This window comes from Thermobia domestica, chromosome 6 (genome assembly GCF_964235325.1).
Source record: "Thermobia domestica chromosome 6, izTheDome1.hap1.1, whole genome shotgun sequence".
NCBI classification, from domain to species: domain Eukaryota; kingdom Metazoa; phylum Arthropoda; class Insecta; order Zygentoma; family Lepismatidae; genus Thermobia; species Thermobia domestica.
Window position 1 is genome coordinate 152,497,390 of NC_137459.1, and position 19,351 is coordinate 152,516,740.

At 35.7% G+C, this 19,351-nt stretch overlaps 1 protein-coding gene across 2 annotated transcripts in view; it reads left to right on the forward strand.

Moving 5' to 3' along the window:
* LOC145688272 (transforming growth factor-beta receptor-associated protein 1-like) overlaps positions 1-19,351 on the forward strand; it is a 128,081-nt gene that overhangs the window by 62,718 nt on the left and 46,012 nt on the right. For both annotated transcript variants that reach the window (XM_081762267.1, XM_081762268.1), the window contains 2 exons: positions 880-1,068; positions 15,470-15,735. In XM_081762267.1, the coding sequence (XP_081618393.1) occupies positions 880-1,068; positions 15,470-15,735 (455 nt within the window). The remainder of the gene's footprint in view (positions 1-879; positions 1,069-15,469; positions 15,736-19,351) is intronic.

The window sequence follows — 19,351 nt, forward strand, 5'->3', positions numbered from 1 at the left end:
AGATGATACTTAAGTTCCTCCGTCACTTGCACCGCAGTCGCACGATGGATCTGAGTGACAGTTCTCTCTAATCCTCGGTGAGACCTGTCACTGAAGGTTTTCTTCAGACTACTGTCCTTCGCGACACACCCAACACACTTGCCACTTTAGTCACGCTCGCATCACTTGACTGAGCACCAACAATTCGCTCTTTGGTAACCAGAGAGGTCGCCCATTATACACTATCATAGTCTGCCAAGTTCACTCCACACTGCTGTTTTATTGTTCTTCACGTAGTAAGAAGTTTGCCCTAACATACCTGATGTGTTTCCAACTTCAGGTTCTTCCATTAAATTGTTAAATATCTCTATTTCATTTTGTTGCGAGAGTAGATCAAAAGGACAACTGTGTTGGTATTTTCAAGTCTTGCGGTATGGTGCTTATTTCTATTTGATCGAGATTGTGATTTTGGAGGTGATGCTTTAGCTCTGTTAAAATAAAGACATTTTTATTTTTATAGATGCTATCTTGATACTACGGAAAAGATAATTTACCACCAATAATTCTTCTTTGTAGTTAGTTTATTCCTGCAATGATACATTTTTTTTTTAACTTGTTATATATACATTGACATCAATAGAGTAGAAAGTAAAATCAAGGAATGTCAACATATAAATGTGACGTAATGTTAGTTCTGATTTATTTTCTTTATAGTTAGTCAAGTATTGCGTCTTCAGACTCTCTACAAAACTTAATCCCGTTCAAGATCTTAGTCAACGATCAAAAATTAGTTTGAAACTCATTGGAAAAAGTAGTAGTTTTCGTCATTATTCCTTGTTTTTTTGCGTTCACTTATTAATATTAACGCATGGCTAATGCTAATTTTCTTTCACTTTTTAGGTTATATCTCTCTTTCCTCACCTCCTTCCATCGTCATCGACGTTTGTACGATCTGTTCCTCACCGAATTGTTGATATTGTCCAGTTGTTTGAAGGAAATCCAACCAAAATTAACATGGCCAAGGACTTTCTTATGAGCTACTTGCGAAAGGTTGGAAATCCAGTAGTGTATTCAAGTCCACATAGATATGTAAGTTTTCTGTTACATTTATTTCGTAACTTTAAACATCTAACTACTGTTATAATAAGACAACTTAAATGTCACTTGTGACCACCTTCTGTGTTCAGAGTGCTTAAATAGAAGGGCCTATGTTAAGATATGTTCTTTAATTCATTGTTTGAAATAGGGGGGCGCGGTGGCTCAGTGGTAGAGCGTTCACCTCTGGTGCTTGGGGTCCCGGGTTCAGTCCCAGACCCCACCAAGTGAACTTTGTGGTGGACAAACACCGTGCTCGTGGGTTTTCTCGGGGTTCTCCCGTTTCCTCCCACTTTCTTCATTCCACCATTTCACTCATCTCTCATCATCACCGTCTCCTTTAGCCTAACCGGCATAACCGTGGGACCTAAAACTCAAAGATTTCATTTCATTTTTTTCATTGTTTGAAATGTGTTAATTAACGATTATGAATGAATATTTTACATCTTTTGTATGTTGTTGCTACCTAATGTATGAGTGGTGCAGCGTTAGTTTCATCGCAGGTGTGCTGTGAGAGTTTGGTGCGAATGTACACTGGTGTGCAAAACTTAGACAAAATAAAGCAATATAAGGTATTGCGTAATCGAATGAAATGATTAAATACCCGGCAGTATGTTGGCAGAGGTCTCTCATATGTGCTTAGACAGGAAGACGTTGCATAGCGTGGCAGTAGCGGCGAATATGTCAGTGCTTCCCCAACACGAAGCAGTTGAAGAGACGAGACAGTGTGTCAGTCAGAGAGAAGATGCGTTGTGGTAGTGTTACTTACAACAACACGGCCAGAGAGAACGTTTGGGTGATTTCACACGGGGAAGAATCGTTGGAAAGTTGGAAGAATGATGTGGCCCCAGGAGTTCGATATTGCTTACAGCATTGTTTCATGTGCATGAGGAGCATCGAGGTTTAAATCACTTGATTTTTTAAAATAAAAATCGTTGATTTAAATCAAATTCCGAAATAAATTAATTTAAAGTGAAAATAAGTAAAATTCAGCTTCTGTTGTGTTATTTCAATTATGGAAGATAATCATAATACAATAAGATGCAAATGTATGTACAGCGCAGTATGAAAACGAGTGTTTCATGCAGAGTATGGTTAGGGAAAATCCCGTTTTGAACGGGTAACGGAGGAATTCTGCTTTCTTATCTTCGTTACATAAGGTTTTTAAATCGTTATCTATTCCAACGAGAAAATCACCATGGACATTTAAGATAAAAATTATTTTGTGTGCGCGTCTGTTTGTTTGTTCCTAGATAAAGGGGTCCGATTCCCTCTCCGAAACTTAAATCATTTTTAGATTTTATCCGCCTTATGCAGAGTCGTTTTCAAGTATGATTAACGTCATACTAAATGCCTGACTACTACAGGAACCTTACGTTAGTCGAACTCTTTAGTATGGCACTAATCATGTGCCAAAATGACTTCATACGGCCCTATAGCTTTAGGCAAAATTGGCGTATTTTATATGTATTTCGTACCGCAAGCTAGTTTCTTTTTTTTTTCTTTTTTTTTTTTGGTAAGCCCCTGCCAAATATGTAACTTTTGTAAAAAAAAAAAAAAAAAAAGTATCATGTTGATAAATGTCGCCGTACTTTTTCCTTAGTGCTTAAGAAACATTGTTTGCGATTAGAGATGCAAAATAGCCGGCTTTTTTGAATTGATGTTTTTTCACATAAAAAGCCGGCTTTTTAGGGAAAAAACGGAAATTTTGGCTTTTTTTTTCATTTTCATGATTTTTCTATATAAATAGCTTTCTTATAGTATACTCTATACTTAAACAAGATTTCATGGCCTAAATGCCATATTTCCGTCTAGAATTCACAATCATGATGGATGGAGCACATGTTTTATGAATTAAGCGTTAAGTACGTAGTATTTGAGAGCAATTTTAGAGGCTATATAACTTTATTTTAACTTCTGAGTTATCGACATTTTTTTCTTCTTTAGATCATTTCATTTTTAGTTATTCGTGTTTTATTTCTTAGAACTTAGTACTCTAGTTTCTGGCACATAGTTAAACTTATGTTTTTCAATATATCCGTCAGAGCATACTTCCACATTTCTGTTATACTGTAGCTGGGTAATGATGTAGCAATAATTTTCCGGATGCAACCTTGAATACCATTTTATACAAATAATCAGTACGGATTTAGAAAAGTGTTTTTTTTTTTTTTTTTATTAATGGTTAGTTTTTTTCTAAAAATGCTTGATTTTTCATTTGAGGCTAGCTTGAAGTTTATGAGTAAAGACATACGGTAACTAAAATTTCGTTTGTTTTAGAAATTCCGTAATTTCGGAGAAGAGGCTTCAGTCCGAAAAACACCCCCACCCTAACCCTGTTCGCAAATCCGTCATTACTGGTAATTAGTAATAACAATAATTTAAAACATAAGAAATGAAATCAGCTAGGAATCGCAGTACACGCACTATCCCTATTTTCACAGATGGAATTAAGAACTTTTGTCGGAGTGGTCGAATGCGGGACTGAATCCCGGATTTCCCAATAGAAGCGAAAAAGGTAACCATTCACTCATGTTTGTTGTGCTTGACGTAAATGTATTTCATAGTTTTTTCTTTCTTTTTTCTTTTCTTTTCTTTTTTTCTTTTTTTTAAGGAAAGTTCCGTAATGACATGTTGAATTCTTGTTAAAAATTCAGAAACCTTCAGGACTGGGTAAACCGTGATGGTGGTTATATATTCCAGAGCCTTGGAAACCAAATGCTCAGATGAACAGTATTACGCATATGGTCCATGAACAGAAAATTCAGTACTTTCCTGACACTAAACAGTCAGTGCATTGCAGAATTTGGGACTTTACCGATTTTGCAGGTCCGAAGCACCTGAAAGGTGGTAACAGATTATTACGTATGTAATAAATGAATAGAAAATACATTTTCAACATTTCTGTTCCATTTCAAAGAAGTTTCTGTAGGGGTAGCAAATGTGGAAGCAAGAGGTCCATTAACAAATTAGGTGATTTTTGAGCGTCCCATACAAAGATTGCAATTTTTCAATCTTTTAAAGTAATACGTTGAATTGTAATAAAACAATGATTATTTTTCGTTGTTAATATAGTACGAATGTTTATTAAAGTCTCGGAAATCAGACATAATAAACTTATAGGCTATAATAGATTGACGAGGGATTGATATTTATTTATTTATTAAACAATCACCAGATGCAGCTTAGAGGCTATTTTATACTGGATATCTAACAACAACATGGAAAGGATTTGGGAAGATATTGGCCAAGGCCTGTTTTAGTAGGTACCATCCCGGCATTTGCCTGGTAGGACTGAGGGAAACACTGAAAAACCCGTCAGGATGGTCGGCAGTGAGAATCGAACCCATGACCTCCCGAATGCGAAGCCAACGTTGTACTACTTGAGCTACTTGATATACGTAATCAACAAAGAGAACATGTTATTTTTGAGAAGGCTACGGCGTCGAAACTTAAATTTGTTTTGCGAGTTTGTTCTGTAAATATATTATCTTCCCGATGTGTTATTTGTTTGAACTCTCACACACAGTATAATAAATTCTGTATGTCATTTAACAGTTTTTCTTTGTTTTTGTATTTTTAATTCACAATAAAAAATATTGCGTATAATGCATAAGAAAGTTAAATCTTAACTGCAACTTATTATATACATGGATTAATTTTTTGAGATTCATAATAAAAATGTGTTAATTAAAATTGTTTGAAATAGGTTTTCGAAATTCATGTTCATTTTCGAGGTTTTGTATTATTATCTGCATCCACTAGGCCTACTACTTAAATGATTTTTTGTGTTGTAGAGAAGCGAAACAAAACCTGCTTTATCAATTTAAAGCAGAATTTGGAAAAAAGCCCAAAATTTCCCAAGCAAAAAAGCGAAGCAGAAAAAACCGTTCCCCCCCCAAAAAAAAATGTTTTTTTTTTTTTTCCGGACCCTTGCATCTCTATTTAGGATTGAAATAAGTTAACGACTGGCAATCAATTCAAAATTCAAGCCCAATACTTGCACTTAAATGGCATAATTAACATTTAATATTAATTCCTAATGTTTTATCTTCAGTTCGTGACTTGTATTACGCGAGAAGAAAGATTTGATTTAAATCAAAAAAATCAACAAAAATGATTTTAAAAAAAAAATCATGATTTTTTTTCCACCCTGATGAGGAGCATACCGAACCAATGGCAATGCTGTGCGAAGGTGAGGTGGTGGTGGACCACGGTCAACTACAGCAGAGGACGACCACTACATTCTGCAACAGGCAAGAAAGGACAGACATCAAACAGCACGTGCAATTACAAACACATTTAAGAGAACTGAAATCCGCCAAATCTCGCGCTCCAGACAGACACGTCGACTGTATGGGATTGGTCTTTTTGCCCGACGGCCTTTACATTGTATTCCGTTAACGTCCGCACATCGACAGCACCGGTTGCGGCGTTGTCAAGAACATCAGAACTGGACCGAGGAGTGGGGTCGCGTTGTACTCTCCGATAAGAGTACATTCAGTATGAATAATAATTCTTGACGCACATTTATTTGGCGAGAGGTGGGAACACACAATGAACCCAGGAACATTGTCGAATATAGTCAGTTTGATGATCCTGTGTTTCTATGTGGAGAAGTAATGTTGCATGAGCATACCGACCGCAATTTTTAATCGCGGTGCACACACCGGCCAACATTATTGTGGCAGTGCTTCCCCCGTTCGTCTTTTCATAGGTGCGGGCGGGCCCAACTATTTTACGGATGATAATGCGCGATCATATCGAACAGCGCAGGCACCGGAACTCTTGAAACGGAAGAATATTCGGCGAATGGGCTGGCCTGTCAGTTACTATGAATTGATTCCATCGAGCATGTTTGAGATACTATGGGGAGACGATTTTGTAGCACGTCTAGATCACATACGACCATCCATTACTTGTCAACAGCGCTGCTCAAATAATAGAACTCGATACCACAACAACTCATTACCAACGTTGTGAGCAGCATACGGGATGTTACAGAACATGCATCGCTACCCGTGATCACACATGTTTCAAGGACTTTTTTTTTTACGCCTCCTGTAAATCAAGTGGGTTATGTGTGGCAGTGCTTTCAGTGTAAGTTATTGCCTCTGTATAAAACTGCAATTTTTGTTCTCCTAATCAGGTGTTTGTGTTCTCTCCATCATACTATAGCCCTACTTTCTATGTATGGTTGAAGTTTCAACGATCTATGCCACTTGGTAGTTACACAGCATGCGAAACTTACCTTCGGTTTTCATATATATATATCTCTTCCGAAGTAATACTGTACTTTATCATTTACTTGTTTTCTCCATCATTCCCGAGTGGATCTTAGTGCGTAAACTAAATATTCGTCTATATGTTAATATACTGTTATGCATCGTCTAGTAGCTAGTATTCCTGCCTTTTTTGTACAAGATCGCGGGTTCGATTCCCGGTGTGAAAGCATCGAACACATTACAATAGTTTAGTTTCCACTTTAAACTGTAGGTTTTGTCTTACATTGCCTTGCTGCTGACAAAGAAAATAAATACAAAACTAACATCGCGTGCATACTGATATTAAATTCTTTTTTCCAAATCTCGTTCAAATATACTGTTTTCTTCTTTCACAGAAGCTAATAATGATTATAAAGATAGACTGGAACCTCAGTTTCAAGTGAAGTCTATACTTTGTGTGTTTCTAAGTAGTAAGTGTGAGGTAGCTGTAAAAGTTTAGGAAACAAATCATTGTCTTAAAGGAGTACTTCTTGTAAAATTATTTTAACCTCATAACAATGAATTTCCTAAATACGTAATATACCCTGAAGAACCAAAGACAGGCAGTTTCATTTGTTTTAAAATTGCACTTGTTCATTGCTTGTATTGTACTTATATTGTACTTGTTAATATATTATTGATTACATATAGATTCTGGGGTTCCAAATAAAGAAATCTGTTTCTAAATGTCATTCATTTGATTTTCAGAATATACTAGCATAAATTGCCCGCTTCGGTGGGTTAAATTAAGAAAAAATAGTAATGTGTTAAGTTAGTCAGTCACTTTTTACTATTACTTTAGCGCTCTTTGATATCGGCTATTTTCAATGATTTTTATATATCCCCCTCCCCATGTTGCAGGGCACGGCATCGGAAATGTCATCGTTCATCTCAGCGACCCCGACAACTATGAATTCAACAGTGATATTGGTCGTTTCGATCATTTTATATATCTCTCCCTCCCTCAAGTTGCGGGGCTGAATTTGGATTTAAACGGGATCAGGAATGTCACTGTTCATATCAGCGACCCCAAAAATTATAGATTCGACACTAATATAGGCCATTTTCGATCTTTTTTAAATGTCTCTCCCCCTTCCTCTCCCTTAAGTTACACCGTCTAGAACGGTTCGTTTATCAAATTAATTGTTGAGCCCATTAAAATACATCAATGTATCCTTTATGTACTTATCTTTAATAAATGAAATGGAGAAGTGTACACATACTTTTTACACTACTTTCTAATATGTCTGCTTAACCCACTCCATAAAACTATTTATTTTCGGTTGTCCTGACAACGACATTCCAAAATCCTATTATTTAAAAACATTTGAATATCTTTTTATATTGACATTATATCTACCTTATTTCTTTTTCTTTCTCTTTTTCAAATAGAATCAGCCTAGTACATATTTAAAATACCTTACGGCCCAAAATTACAAGTTAATAATCGTTACAAGTAAAAATATACAACATACGGTTGTATATTATGGCGCTCGACGCACTTTTCTTTTATTTATTTTATTTAATAAAAGGAAAAGAACTCTGGACCGTTATCCTTAACATACTTTTAAAGTGCCCCTCGTACATACAAAATATACCATATCATAATACACATGCATTTTCTTATTTTTACATTAAAAACATTATTATTAATTATATTTCATTATAATCGTTGATTACAAGGCACACAAAAATTACGGTCACTTAATTTAAGTCCGTTATGGGCCATAAAAAAGGTTAATTGTTAACACATTTAAATCTTTGACTTTGGGTCAATAACTAAAGATGTTGATATACATTTATTCTAGGCAAATCAAAACTGAATCCGTAATAACATTTAATTTCGAAGTTCTTTAAAAAACGTATAAATTTTGAATTTCATTACTCGTACTTCTTTCCATGAAATACATGACATCAATTTTACATAATGGTCATTACTTTCATGCGTCTACATTAAAAATATCATTTTTTATTCTTTAACATTTATATTATTAACATATAATTCGAATGTAACAAGGACACAAAAGTAAGAATTGTTTAAATACAAATTCCTTTTAGAAAACATACATTATTAACTTCAATATATATCCTCGCATTACAAAGATGCTTTCAAATATACTTTATAACATGAAACATGAATAATGCGATTAATATTGCGTTTTGCAATCATAGGAAAACACCTGAATAGTGTGAAATACAAATATCAAATAAAATACATAACATTAAGACATATGTTAACATAAATTGAGTATTTACTGTTATAGATATAAACTCAAAGATTAAATAACATAAAGTAAAACGCATTAAAGCAACTCACATATCCTTAAAATATTTTCGTTTTTCTCTTTGGAATACTAAGTTTCCCCTTTACATTATCTCACACCGTAACTTTAGCTTAAGTTACATGTCCAACGACTTCATATAAGTTACATTGAAAGTCGTAAATAGGAGTATAGTATTGCGCGATATTTACTTCTACAATTCTTCGTTTCTTACTTTGAGAATTCTTGCCATCTATGATTTTTCTACGAAATCTAATTCGAAGAAAATCAGATCTAATGACCACATGCTTTCTACATGTAGTGCGACTGCTATTGCTATTACTACTAAGATTAGGTTCGGTTATACAATTACTATTACTGTTGCTATTAGGATTAGGTTCGTTTACATTACCGGTAAAATTAGGTTCGGTTCTCATTCGTTTCACTGGTGGTGAAATATCGTGTCTCCTAATGGATCTATACTTGTTCTTTACATGACATCCACGGTAGTCTGTCCTGCCATGGTCTCTGTTCCGCGAAGACTCCCTCGGAGCATCCGATGGTTCTTTGTTGTGCTTCATAGATGTAGCCGCATTGTTGTCAGGCGGATAATTTCTGTCTGACTTCTTTCTCCTTTTATCGATCCACTCTTCTCTTCGCCAATTATCTTGACTTCCATCTCTGTTGTTAGGTTTGGTTACATTACCGGTACACATGTATTTAACATTAACTTGTACACTGGGATCACTCTTCAATCTCACATGAATATATCGAAGTTGGTTTCGATTAGGGTTTGTTTGGTTCAAGTTATAACTGTATTGGACCATTGAAGGATTTTCAAAATATCGCTATGTCATGCTTAGATTATTGAAATCAACACACTGCATCATGTTCCGTAAAGGTATCATCGGATTGTTCGCTATTATCATATTAGTCTTGTCATTGAATACACAGTTAAACTGATTCAACTCAATCGGCCAATCAATACAAACATTGGTGGGAACACACGTCTTCTTCCTGAATTTCACAGATACTGGACTCAATTTTCTTCTCGGTACTAATGTCATGTACATACCATTAAATGATTCTATTACAATTACTTCATCTTCAGGATTAATATCATGATGTGATATATACTCAACATGATACTGTGAATTTAAAAAAAAAAACGAAATCTTTGAGTTTTACGTCCCACGATTATGCCGGTTAGGCTAAAGGAGACGGTGATTATGAGAAATGAATGAAATGGTGGAATAAAGAAAGTGGGAGGAAACGGGAGAACCCCGAGAAAACCCACGCACACGGTGTTTGTCCACCACAAAGTTCACTTGGCGGGAGCAGGGTTTGAACCCAGGACCCCATGCACCAGAGGTGAACACTTCACCACTGAGCCACCGCGGCCCTGCCACTGTGAATTCAAGTAGTCAATAGCATTCACTAGACGAAAACGATCATAACTCTTCACACTTTGATGCATGCCAAAATCTTCATTACACATAGCATCCATAAGGCAATTAAAAACATTCGATTGAAAAGAAAAGTTAAGATAGTCTGATCCAACCAATGCGGCAGTAAGTTTTTGCGAGAACTTAGTACCTTTCACTAATGTAAACTCAAAATCTCCATTTTCCGTTGTTTCTGTAGAAGGTTCCGGTTCATTTTCATTACTCGTATTAACCTGTGGTGAGATTTCTTCAACCTGTTTCATGTGCTGATCCTTTCGTTCCATTTTATTATCGTATTGCTCAACTTTTATATCCACTTGATGATTTATCTGGATCAACTGCTGCTGTATTTGATCCCATTTGTCGTCATTGCGTTGCTGTAAGTGCTCTAGCTTTTCATCAAGATGTTCCATTTTTTGGTCTAACTTCTGTGCTTGGTCCTTAATTTGGTGTGATATCTCTCTTAAGACATCCATTAAGTTGTCTGGATAATTCCTTTCCGTCTGAACAGTTTGGCTATCAGTACTCATGATTTTCCTATTTATTATTTTCCCACTTCTTAAAATAGCGAGATTAACTTTGGGCTCAATGGTGCTCGTTTTACTATACTTCTAACGATGCATTATTTTTTCTTTTTTTTTCACTTTCCCGGGTTTCGGCACCAATTTTAGAACGGTTCGTTTATCAAATTAATTGTTGAGCCCATTAAAATACATCAATGTATCCTTTATGTACTTATCTTTAATAAATAAAATGGAGAAGTGTACATATACTTTTTACACTACTTTCTAATATGCCTGCTTAACCCACTCCATAAAACTATTTATTTTCGGTTGTCCTGACAATGACATTCCAAAATCCTATTATTTAAAAACATTTGAATATCTTTTTATAGACATTATATCTAACTTATTTCTTTTCTTTCTCTTTTCAAATAGTAGAATCAGCCTAGTACATATTTAAAATACCTTACGGCCCAAAATTACAAGTTAATAATCGTTACAAGTAAAAATATACAAAATATCGTTGTAAGTTAAATGATATGACAAAAGCCGTCTTAGGTTCGAACTTCATCTAGGTTGAAAATTTGATCGAGATTGGCCCGGTGGTTCAAGAGTTATTAAGTTTTATTTATTTTTATATATCTCCCCTTCACCTCCCCCTCCCCTAAGTTCTATCGTCAAAATGTAAAAAAAAAAAAAAAAAAAAAATTCCAGTCCCGAACCTCATATATGTTAAAAAAATGATCGAGATTGATCGTTTGGTTCAAGAGTGATTTAAGTTTTATTTATTTTTTAACTCCTCCCTCCCCTCCCTTAAGTTCTATCGTCAAAGTGAATGGATAAATACCATTCCAGACCCGAACTTCATCTATGTTAAAAATTTGATCGAAATCGGTCAGGTGGTTCAAGAGTGATGAAGTCACAAATACAGTAACTTTCATTTTTATTTTTTACGTGTATCTCCCCCTCCCCTATGTTGCATCGTGAAAGTTAAATGACAAAAAGTATCCCACGTACGAACGACATCTATGTTGGAATAAAAATTTGAAAATTTTGTTGAAATTTGTTGTTCGAAATCGATTGGGTGATTATATCTCCCCTCTCCCTCCCCTAAGCTCTAGCGTCAAAGTGATATGATAGAAACCACCTCAGGTCCAAACCTCATCTATGTTGAAAATTTGATTAAGATCGGTCGGGTGGTTTAAGCGTGATAAAGTCACAAAAACAGTCACTTTTATTTTGTTTTTACATATATCTCCCTCCCCTCCCCTACGTTCCACCGTAAAAGTGAAATGACAAAAACATCTCCTTCCCGAACCTTATCTACGTTGAAAGTTTGATCGAGATCGGTCGGGTGGTTCAAGAGTTACTAAGTTTTATTCATTATTATATATATATATATATATCCCCTCCTCCTTTCCCCCTCCCTTACGATCTACTGTCAAAATAAAATGTAAAAAAACTTCCCAGGTTCGAACCTCATGTATGTTGAAAATTCAATCAAGATTGGTTGTTCGGTTCAAGAGTTATTAAGCTTTTTATTTTTTATAATTCCCCCTCCTCCTTCACCCCTAAGTTCTACCGTCAAAGTGGGTAGTTAAAAGACTCCCAGGCCAGAACTGCATCTACGTCAAAAATTTGATTGAGATCGCCCGATCGGTCCAAGAGATTAAGAGTCACAAACAGTCACTTTCAATTTTATATTATAGACTAGCCTTTGGCTAGCTGGGGGCTCCGCCACCAGACCCCCGCATTTGCTCGGCCTACGGCCTCGCACTTATAAAACCCCAATTCTACCCAATTTCAAGTTTCTTTTCCTATTTCAACTATCTTAAAGATAAGATTTTGTTTCCCAAAAATACGTCTATTTAAATAACATGGGAATTTCTCCATCATTCCTTTAGACCCCCTAAAAATTAAAAATATTAATTTTTGACAATTTTCCTGTCGGTTAGTGCTGGAAAGCTACAATCGTGCTAAATTTCAACTTCCCACATCAACCGAATGTACCCCTTTAATTTATGTCAGTTCATGTAGTTTTATATATAGTTAAGATCGTTATTGTGGGAATGTTAGGTAAAATTATTAGAGTTCATACTAGTGCTGGGCACAGTGAGAACCTCTCATGTGGGATCTCAAGCAGAATATTTGCAAACAATTGTCTAACGAATGTCTATTCTGCATATGAAGTTTTAACTTATAGTTGGTATTTTGTTTTTGTTTTAGATTTGATAAGACAGGTATATGAACATGGCGAAACCTTGAGCACTGTAGAGATGTAAGTCCGAGAAAGCATGTCGGCTGTACTTCATCTAGTTGAAGAGAATTGTGCCAGACGAGAAATTGGATGCTGCTTAATGCTTTACCATACATCTGTCACCCATCATCAAACAAAGCACTGTGTACTAAGATGCCATACAAAAAACTATAATACATAGGCAATCGAAGACCGAAGAAACCAACACCATATGATGATTGAAACTTAGAGGACTGGCTAGAAGAGGCACTGCAGAGACCTCTCTGTTTGAAAATTGGCTTTGAAGTTATGTGAAGCTATTGAGAAGGTTGCATCGAGACCACTAGTCTGCCGCTTGTCAGATACGGTTGTAAGAAAGTTCCGAAACGAAATAAACTTCGAGAATCCTGAGAAGCAGAATTCGCATGTTGAAATCAATGTAAAGGCGAGTGGCAACATGTCATTCAGTGATGAAAAGCAATTTTCTATGTTTGGAAGTGATAATAGTTTGACAGGACGGTTGTCTCTGATGGAAAAGAACTTCGTAAATGTTACACAATAAAAGCTGGTTACACAATGTGATGTGGAGGTCTTTTTTGTACTAGAGGTATCGCATTAGTATTATCACTGGGATTTTAAATCATCACATACATATCTTGGAAAGTGACTTGATACGCAACGTCGAGTATTGGGTATTGGGTATCAAGAAGATAATGTTATTTGTCAGGTGCTGTAACAGTTTATTAATGAAAGGAGTCTGTTGCTGCAATCTTGTGAATCTAATAGAAAACCTATGGCACAGCATGATGATAACGAAGTTATTTATCCTCAATATCACCAAATTTCCTCAGAAATCTGTTCACACTCGGTAGGGAGTATGCCGCGACGCAACGAGGCAGTTATAGTCAGACATGTAAAGTGTTGTTTTAGTTTTGTACTTTTTCTTGATATAATGTAATAGTTACTGAGTATAGTCATTTTTTTAATGTGTCGTTAATTTCACGTAATCTGATGAATGTGTGAGTAAACTATGCCCCTGTTTGTATTTATAGTATTTATGAATACAACTATTATCCAATAGGTAATTTTATACAACTAGCTGTACCTGCGCTCTCTACATAGCGCAAAACTCACATATGAGTATGAATCTCCTTGTCATTCCTCACAACGTCTATACATGTCCCTTTACAGACACAAGTGAAGGACGTCTTGATAAAAATTGGCAAGGGGTACCATAAAGGGGAGTTTTACGATATCTTACACCGTTTGCAAGATTTGAGCCTACTTCCGATTGGAGTTTCTAATTCATGTATGACTAGTGTTTTGTTTCTTCTTGCATGCAGTATGTAATAAGCAAATACATTACACTCACAGCTAATTATGATGTGAATGATATATGGTGTTCATTGGGCAAAACGCTCCAAACAATACTCATCTTAGACTGGGAAAATGGTTATCTTTGTTTTTGATTATCATTTAGCCATGAAACAAACACCTGAGAGATATGCAATCGCTATATACAACTGTGTGGTGTTGTATAACTCGTAGGATATTATGCTTTTTTTTAAAATTTCAACACTTCCAGTGTACCTCTAAAAATGTAATAAAGAAATAACGACCATTTTTTTAAATATTCAATTAAAACTGGACAATCTACACAAAATTTATAATCGACCAGCGGAAACGGCACGTTTCTATCACGTGTGGTTTTCGAGATCTCAATATCGAAAGGATTGGGGACAAACATATAAACCTAGCATTTTAATATGTAGATAATTCAGCAGTATTAAACAACAGTGAGCTCTTGAACCTTCCACTCCCGTATCGAATTTATGCCCAAAACGTAGAAGATCCCACGTTAAGCTGTAAGTCTACGTCTCATATAGCCTCACTGCTGAAAGGAATTTGAAGTTATCCAACCAACTAATTGATCCCTCCTCTCTCTCTCTGTCTCTCTCTTTCTTTCTCATCTGTATGTACCATCAAGCATCATTACTCTTACAATACTTTGATTTTCCATCCGAACTCTCCTTTCACCTTAGAATAATTTGGGAACACATTAACAGTATTTTCATTTTGTTTGCTAACCAATATCCGCCTCTAACCTTTCCCTAATTGTTTCTCTCCCTCCTCTTTTTTCTAATCAAATGACAATAATAATAATGGTGATGGCGACGGCTATTATTTATGGATTTTTATTCAACATTATTGCACTGTTGGTAATTTTATGGTCATTTTTCTTTCCCTTACCCCACACTACAGTTGTTTTACCTCCAACTTTCAGCAATATTTTCCTCCAGGTTGCTCACCACCCCTTCTACAGTAGTTTTATTCCCTTTACTCAGACCTTGAACTTTTCAGACCATTCATCCCGCTACTACTTCAAAATGACTGTTGACCAGACTTTTTTACTGTTCCCAAATTACAAGATGAAAGTTTCGAAAATGGTAACCTGTATCTAGTGTTTTTAGTGTGTTCTTGTTCATAACTGTCATGTAAGTATAATTTACTCCATTTCCATCTGTATAACAATAGCAATATAAGAATGTATTCTTTGAGACTGCACAGTTGCTTACAAATTACACATCCATATCGTTGTTTGTGGTGACATGTGTTATTTCGATACTCCTTATTCATTTTCTATAAGTGTACTTATAATATTAATTTTTCCTTTTCCCTTTTCAAGGAAATCAACACAGCCCTTCTTAAGTTGTACGCGGAACTAGAACAAGAAAGCTTAAGTGTATTCATTAACACTGAAAAACTAGACTGTGATATGAGGGAAGTTGTAGAGTGTTTAGAATCCCATCGTTGTTACCACGCCATAGCTATGCTGTATCGCAATTATGGAGATTATGAGAAAGCTGCGGCTACGTGGGCGAAGCTTGTTACTGGAGAGTTGCAGGATGAGAATTTTCCAGGTTTGAAAGACTTCGCGGACAACTTAGCAGCGTAAGTGCAGTATCTATCTATTTATCTATCTATCTATATTATATATATATATATATATATATATATATATATATATATATATATATATATAGTATGGCGCTAAATTCATTGTACAAAAGCAGAGGAGTAATTCCTGAGAGTAAAACAAACAAAAAAAAGTTCCAATAAACGTAGGGCGAAAACCTCATCGTTTACGTGTTATAGGCTGCCAATAACATGAAAAAATGAATTTTAAAGGTTCATAGCTCCAAAACTATGGGACCTACCGTAGTCGGGTCAAGACTTCACTTCGGAACTAGTATGTGCCCTATCAAAAAATGCGTGTTTCAGAATCCTGAGGTGCTTCCACAACAATTTTTATAGAGGGAGTTTGACTACGGGCCTATGATATAAAGTACTCTCCAACTACCTCCATAAAAATTGTTGCGTTGAGTACCTTAGGATTCTAAAACATGTATTTTTGGATAGAGCACATACTAGTTTCTAAGTGAAGTTTTGACCCGACTACAGTAGGTCCCCTAGTTTTGGAGCTATGAATCTTTAAAATTCATTTTTTTCGTGTTTTCGGCAGCCTATAACACGTAAACTATGAGGTTTTCACCCTATGTTTATTGAAACTTTTTTGTTTGTTTTGCTCTCAGGAATCACTCCTCTGCTTTTGTACGACGAATTTAGTGCCATACTGTATATATATATATAAAATATTCAAATCTACTTGTAAAAATACTAAGATAGCATTAACTTAGGATTACATGTGTAACACATTTTGAGTGTAGTACATATAGGCTTTTCTTCAACTCTTACGAGTGTTGGTTATTGTTCCAGTTTATGACTGTCGTTTGACCTTTGTAAGACCGTTTACAATGCTGTTAAAAGAAATGAATTGGCGGTAGTAAGTATTAATCAGAGGAGGTGGTGAGCTCCCTTGTAGCTAAGCGGTTAGCGTACGCGCCTTTGACGTGAGAGACTCGGGTTCTATTCCCGGCAAGAGCTCATGTGATTCGCATTTCAATTTAATCAGTAGGTTCACGTCTCAGAGCCTCGCTGCTGAAAGGGACGCTAAGCTCAGAATCAATCAAAACAAATCAGAGAGTGTTTAAAAACTGAATTTCTTACCTGCAGAGAGTGTTTTTGTTTCCATTCTCCCTTCCGTATGTCTGTTTTGTTGTCATGATCGAGTATGTTCGTAAAAACGTTTCAGACGTTCAACTCAAATGTCCTATTTTAGTTTTTCGAAGAGTTCGTCATGGTTTGAAGACTGTTTATATTTAGCATTCTTGACAAGTAGTAGTTGAAATGGTTATTTTTTTTTTCTTAGAAATTCTTAACGTAACCACGCAAATATGAGCATAGACCAAGGAAGCTTTTGAAAGTACGTTTTGTAGTTGGTTTCTTGAAATTTCTATTTTTGTTAGCTATCTTCGGTGAAATTTTAGTGTGTTACCCAGCGAAATCCAAGTACATCCAATTCTTTGTATAATAAATGTGTTTTTCGAGGGCTCGCTTAAAGTCGTGTTTCCTAAGTTTCTGAAAGGGAAGTTCTAAATCCGTAAAGTGTTCTTTTCAATTTCTTGAGCTAGTTGCTAAATTGTCAGCAAACGATGTTACACGTTTTTGCATTACTTCTAAAAGCATCCGGGTTACGATTTTCTTGTAGTTTACTTCAGAGGTCATATATCTGGAACTTTTAGGATGAAGTAAGATTTGGAAGTGGGATTGCTTAGTGTTGATAGACGAAATAAGGTACTTTTTTTAACATGTGTAGGACGTCCTCAGTGGATTGAAAAGTGATGCTAAAATATTTCGTCAATGAATTGCATGTCTGCAGATTTAAGACCAAGCAATGTACTTGGCTTCTTAAGCACCAGTAAAGGAGAACAAAATGAGCTATCAGTTGTCTCCTGAATGATATTCGCTTCCAAAAGTTGGTTAAACTATTTACCTGCCTTTAGGCGAACAGTAACTGGTATAGGTGGTGATCTTTGGTGGAAATTAGCTTCCTTGTCAATGCTTATTTTATGCGTGTAGACTCTAAAATAACCAATGTCCTCCGGTGAGTAGGAGGAAACATCTCTATATTGTAAAGTTATACATAGCGGTCTTTAGATGTTCTGGTAAGTGTAGATTAATATCAAAACATTTAATATTGAAGGATGTAGCTGTCTGTTTCAATCTTTCTTTAATTTCCTCTTCTATTTTAAATGGAGTTTTTTGCACGTTATCCTCTGATGTTCGTTCCTCATTAGGTCGGAGATTAGCTTCTTCCTTTTTTTCTCTGTATAAGCTATTGGAGTGTTTTCCGCTAAAGTTCTGAGAGGAGATTATGGATTCGAAAGAAATGAAGTGTGATTGTCCTCTGAAATTTTGACGGTCATTGTCTCTAATCCAATAATGCTTGTAACGGTGAAATAATAAAGAATGCGCCATCATTATTTTTCTTGATAGTAACAGGAAACAATGTCATCTACCTGGGATGATGACCTTGCGGGCTGTAAATACGTCTGGCGAAGTGTGGTGATGTACGTAATTAATAACCTCCTCTGATAATTCTTCCGCTCTCGTGTCTTCTGTTGGAAAAGCAGTTTCCGTGTTTATATATATATATATATATATATATATATATATATATATATATATATATATATACAGTGTGTTTCGTTGCAAATTAAGAGCTCCTTCGTGGCTAAGCGGTTAGCATACGCGCCTTTGGCGTGGGAGACCCGGGTTCGATTCCCGGCGGGAGCTCATGTGGTTCGGATTCCACTTTAATCAGTATGTCCACTCACATATAGCCTCGCTGCTGAAAGGGACGCTAAACTAAAATCAACAACTGAAAAAAAAAAAATCTTTGCAAATTAATTTTAGCCTGAAGACGTGTCAGCAAATCCTGTCCGAATAAAGGAACGAAACCACCATATTCTGAAATACGTAATGGTAAAAAGAAGTGTTTCGAATCTTGAATTTAATTAGTGATATATATATATATATATATATATATATATATATATATATATATATATATACCTTAGTTTAACGATTGAATTTGAAATGCCTCTAATATTAGTTGAGTATGGTATTAGTTTAAAATTTGGAGGTAGATTTTTCTTTGGCCACAAGGAGAGTGAAGATCTGTCACTGGCAAGATGTCTGTACCACTTGGACATGAATAAGTAGTTTGTTTTCTTCAGTGTTTAAATTAATATATTCCCGTCGGTATTTGGTATGATATCGTTAGTGAATAAATTACGAGTTTCGGAAGCATTTCTTTCGTTAACAGATGAGGTATTGGCTGGTTGGTTGTTCACCTAAAAATTTGCGGCATCCTGCCCACTAGATTTTTGTTGTTCCTGTTTGGTGGCCCGCACAACTGGTGGGTTGTTCTGAGACCCGGTTACTCGTTTCCCGATTTATTATAACATTGACTGGCTCCGTGTCCTTTCGCGTAATACGTGGCACATACTAATACCGTTTTACTTTTAAAATTTTTCTTCTTATTATTATTTCCGTTGCAAATATTATTATTACCATTACTCGTCCCTTTTCTGTTAGTATTTTTTCCTCTATTTTCACTTTCTTGACCATTATTTCCAGCCGCCCCTGTTTCTTTTAAATTGAG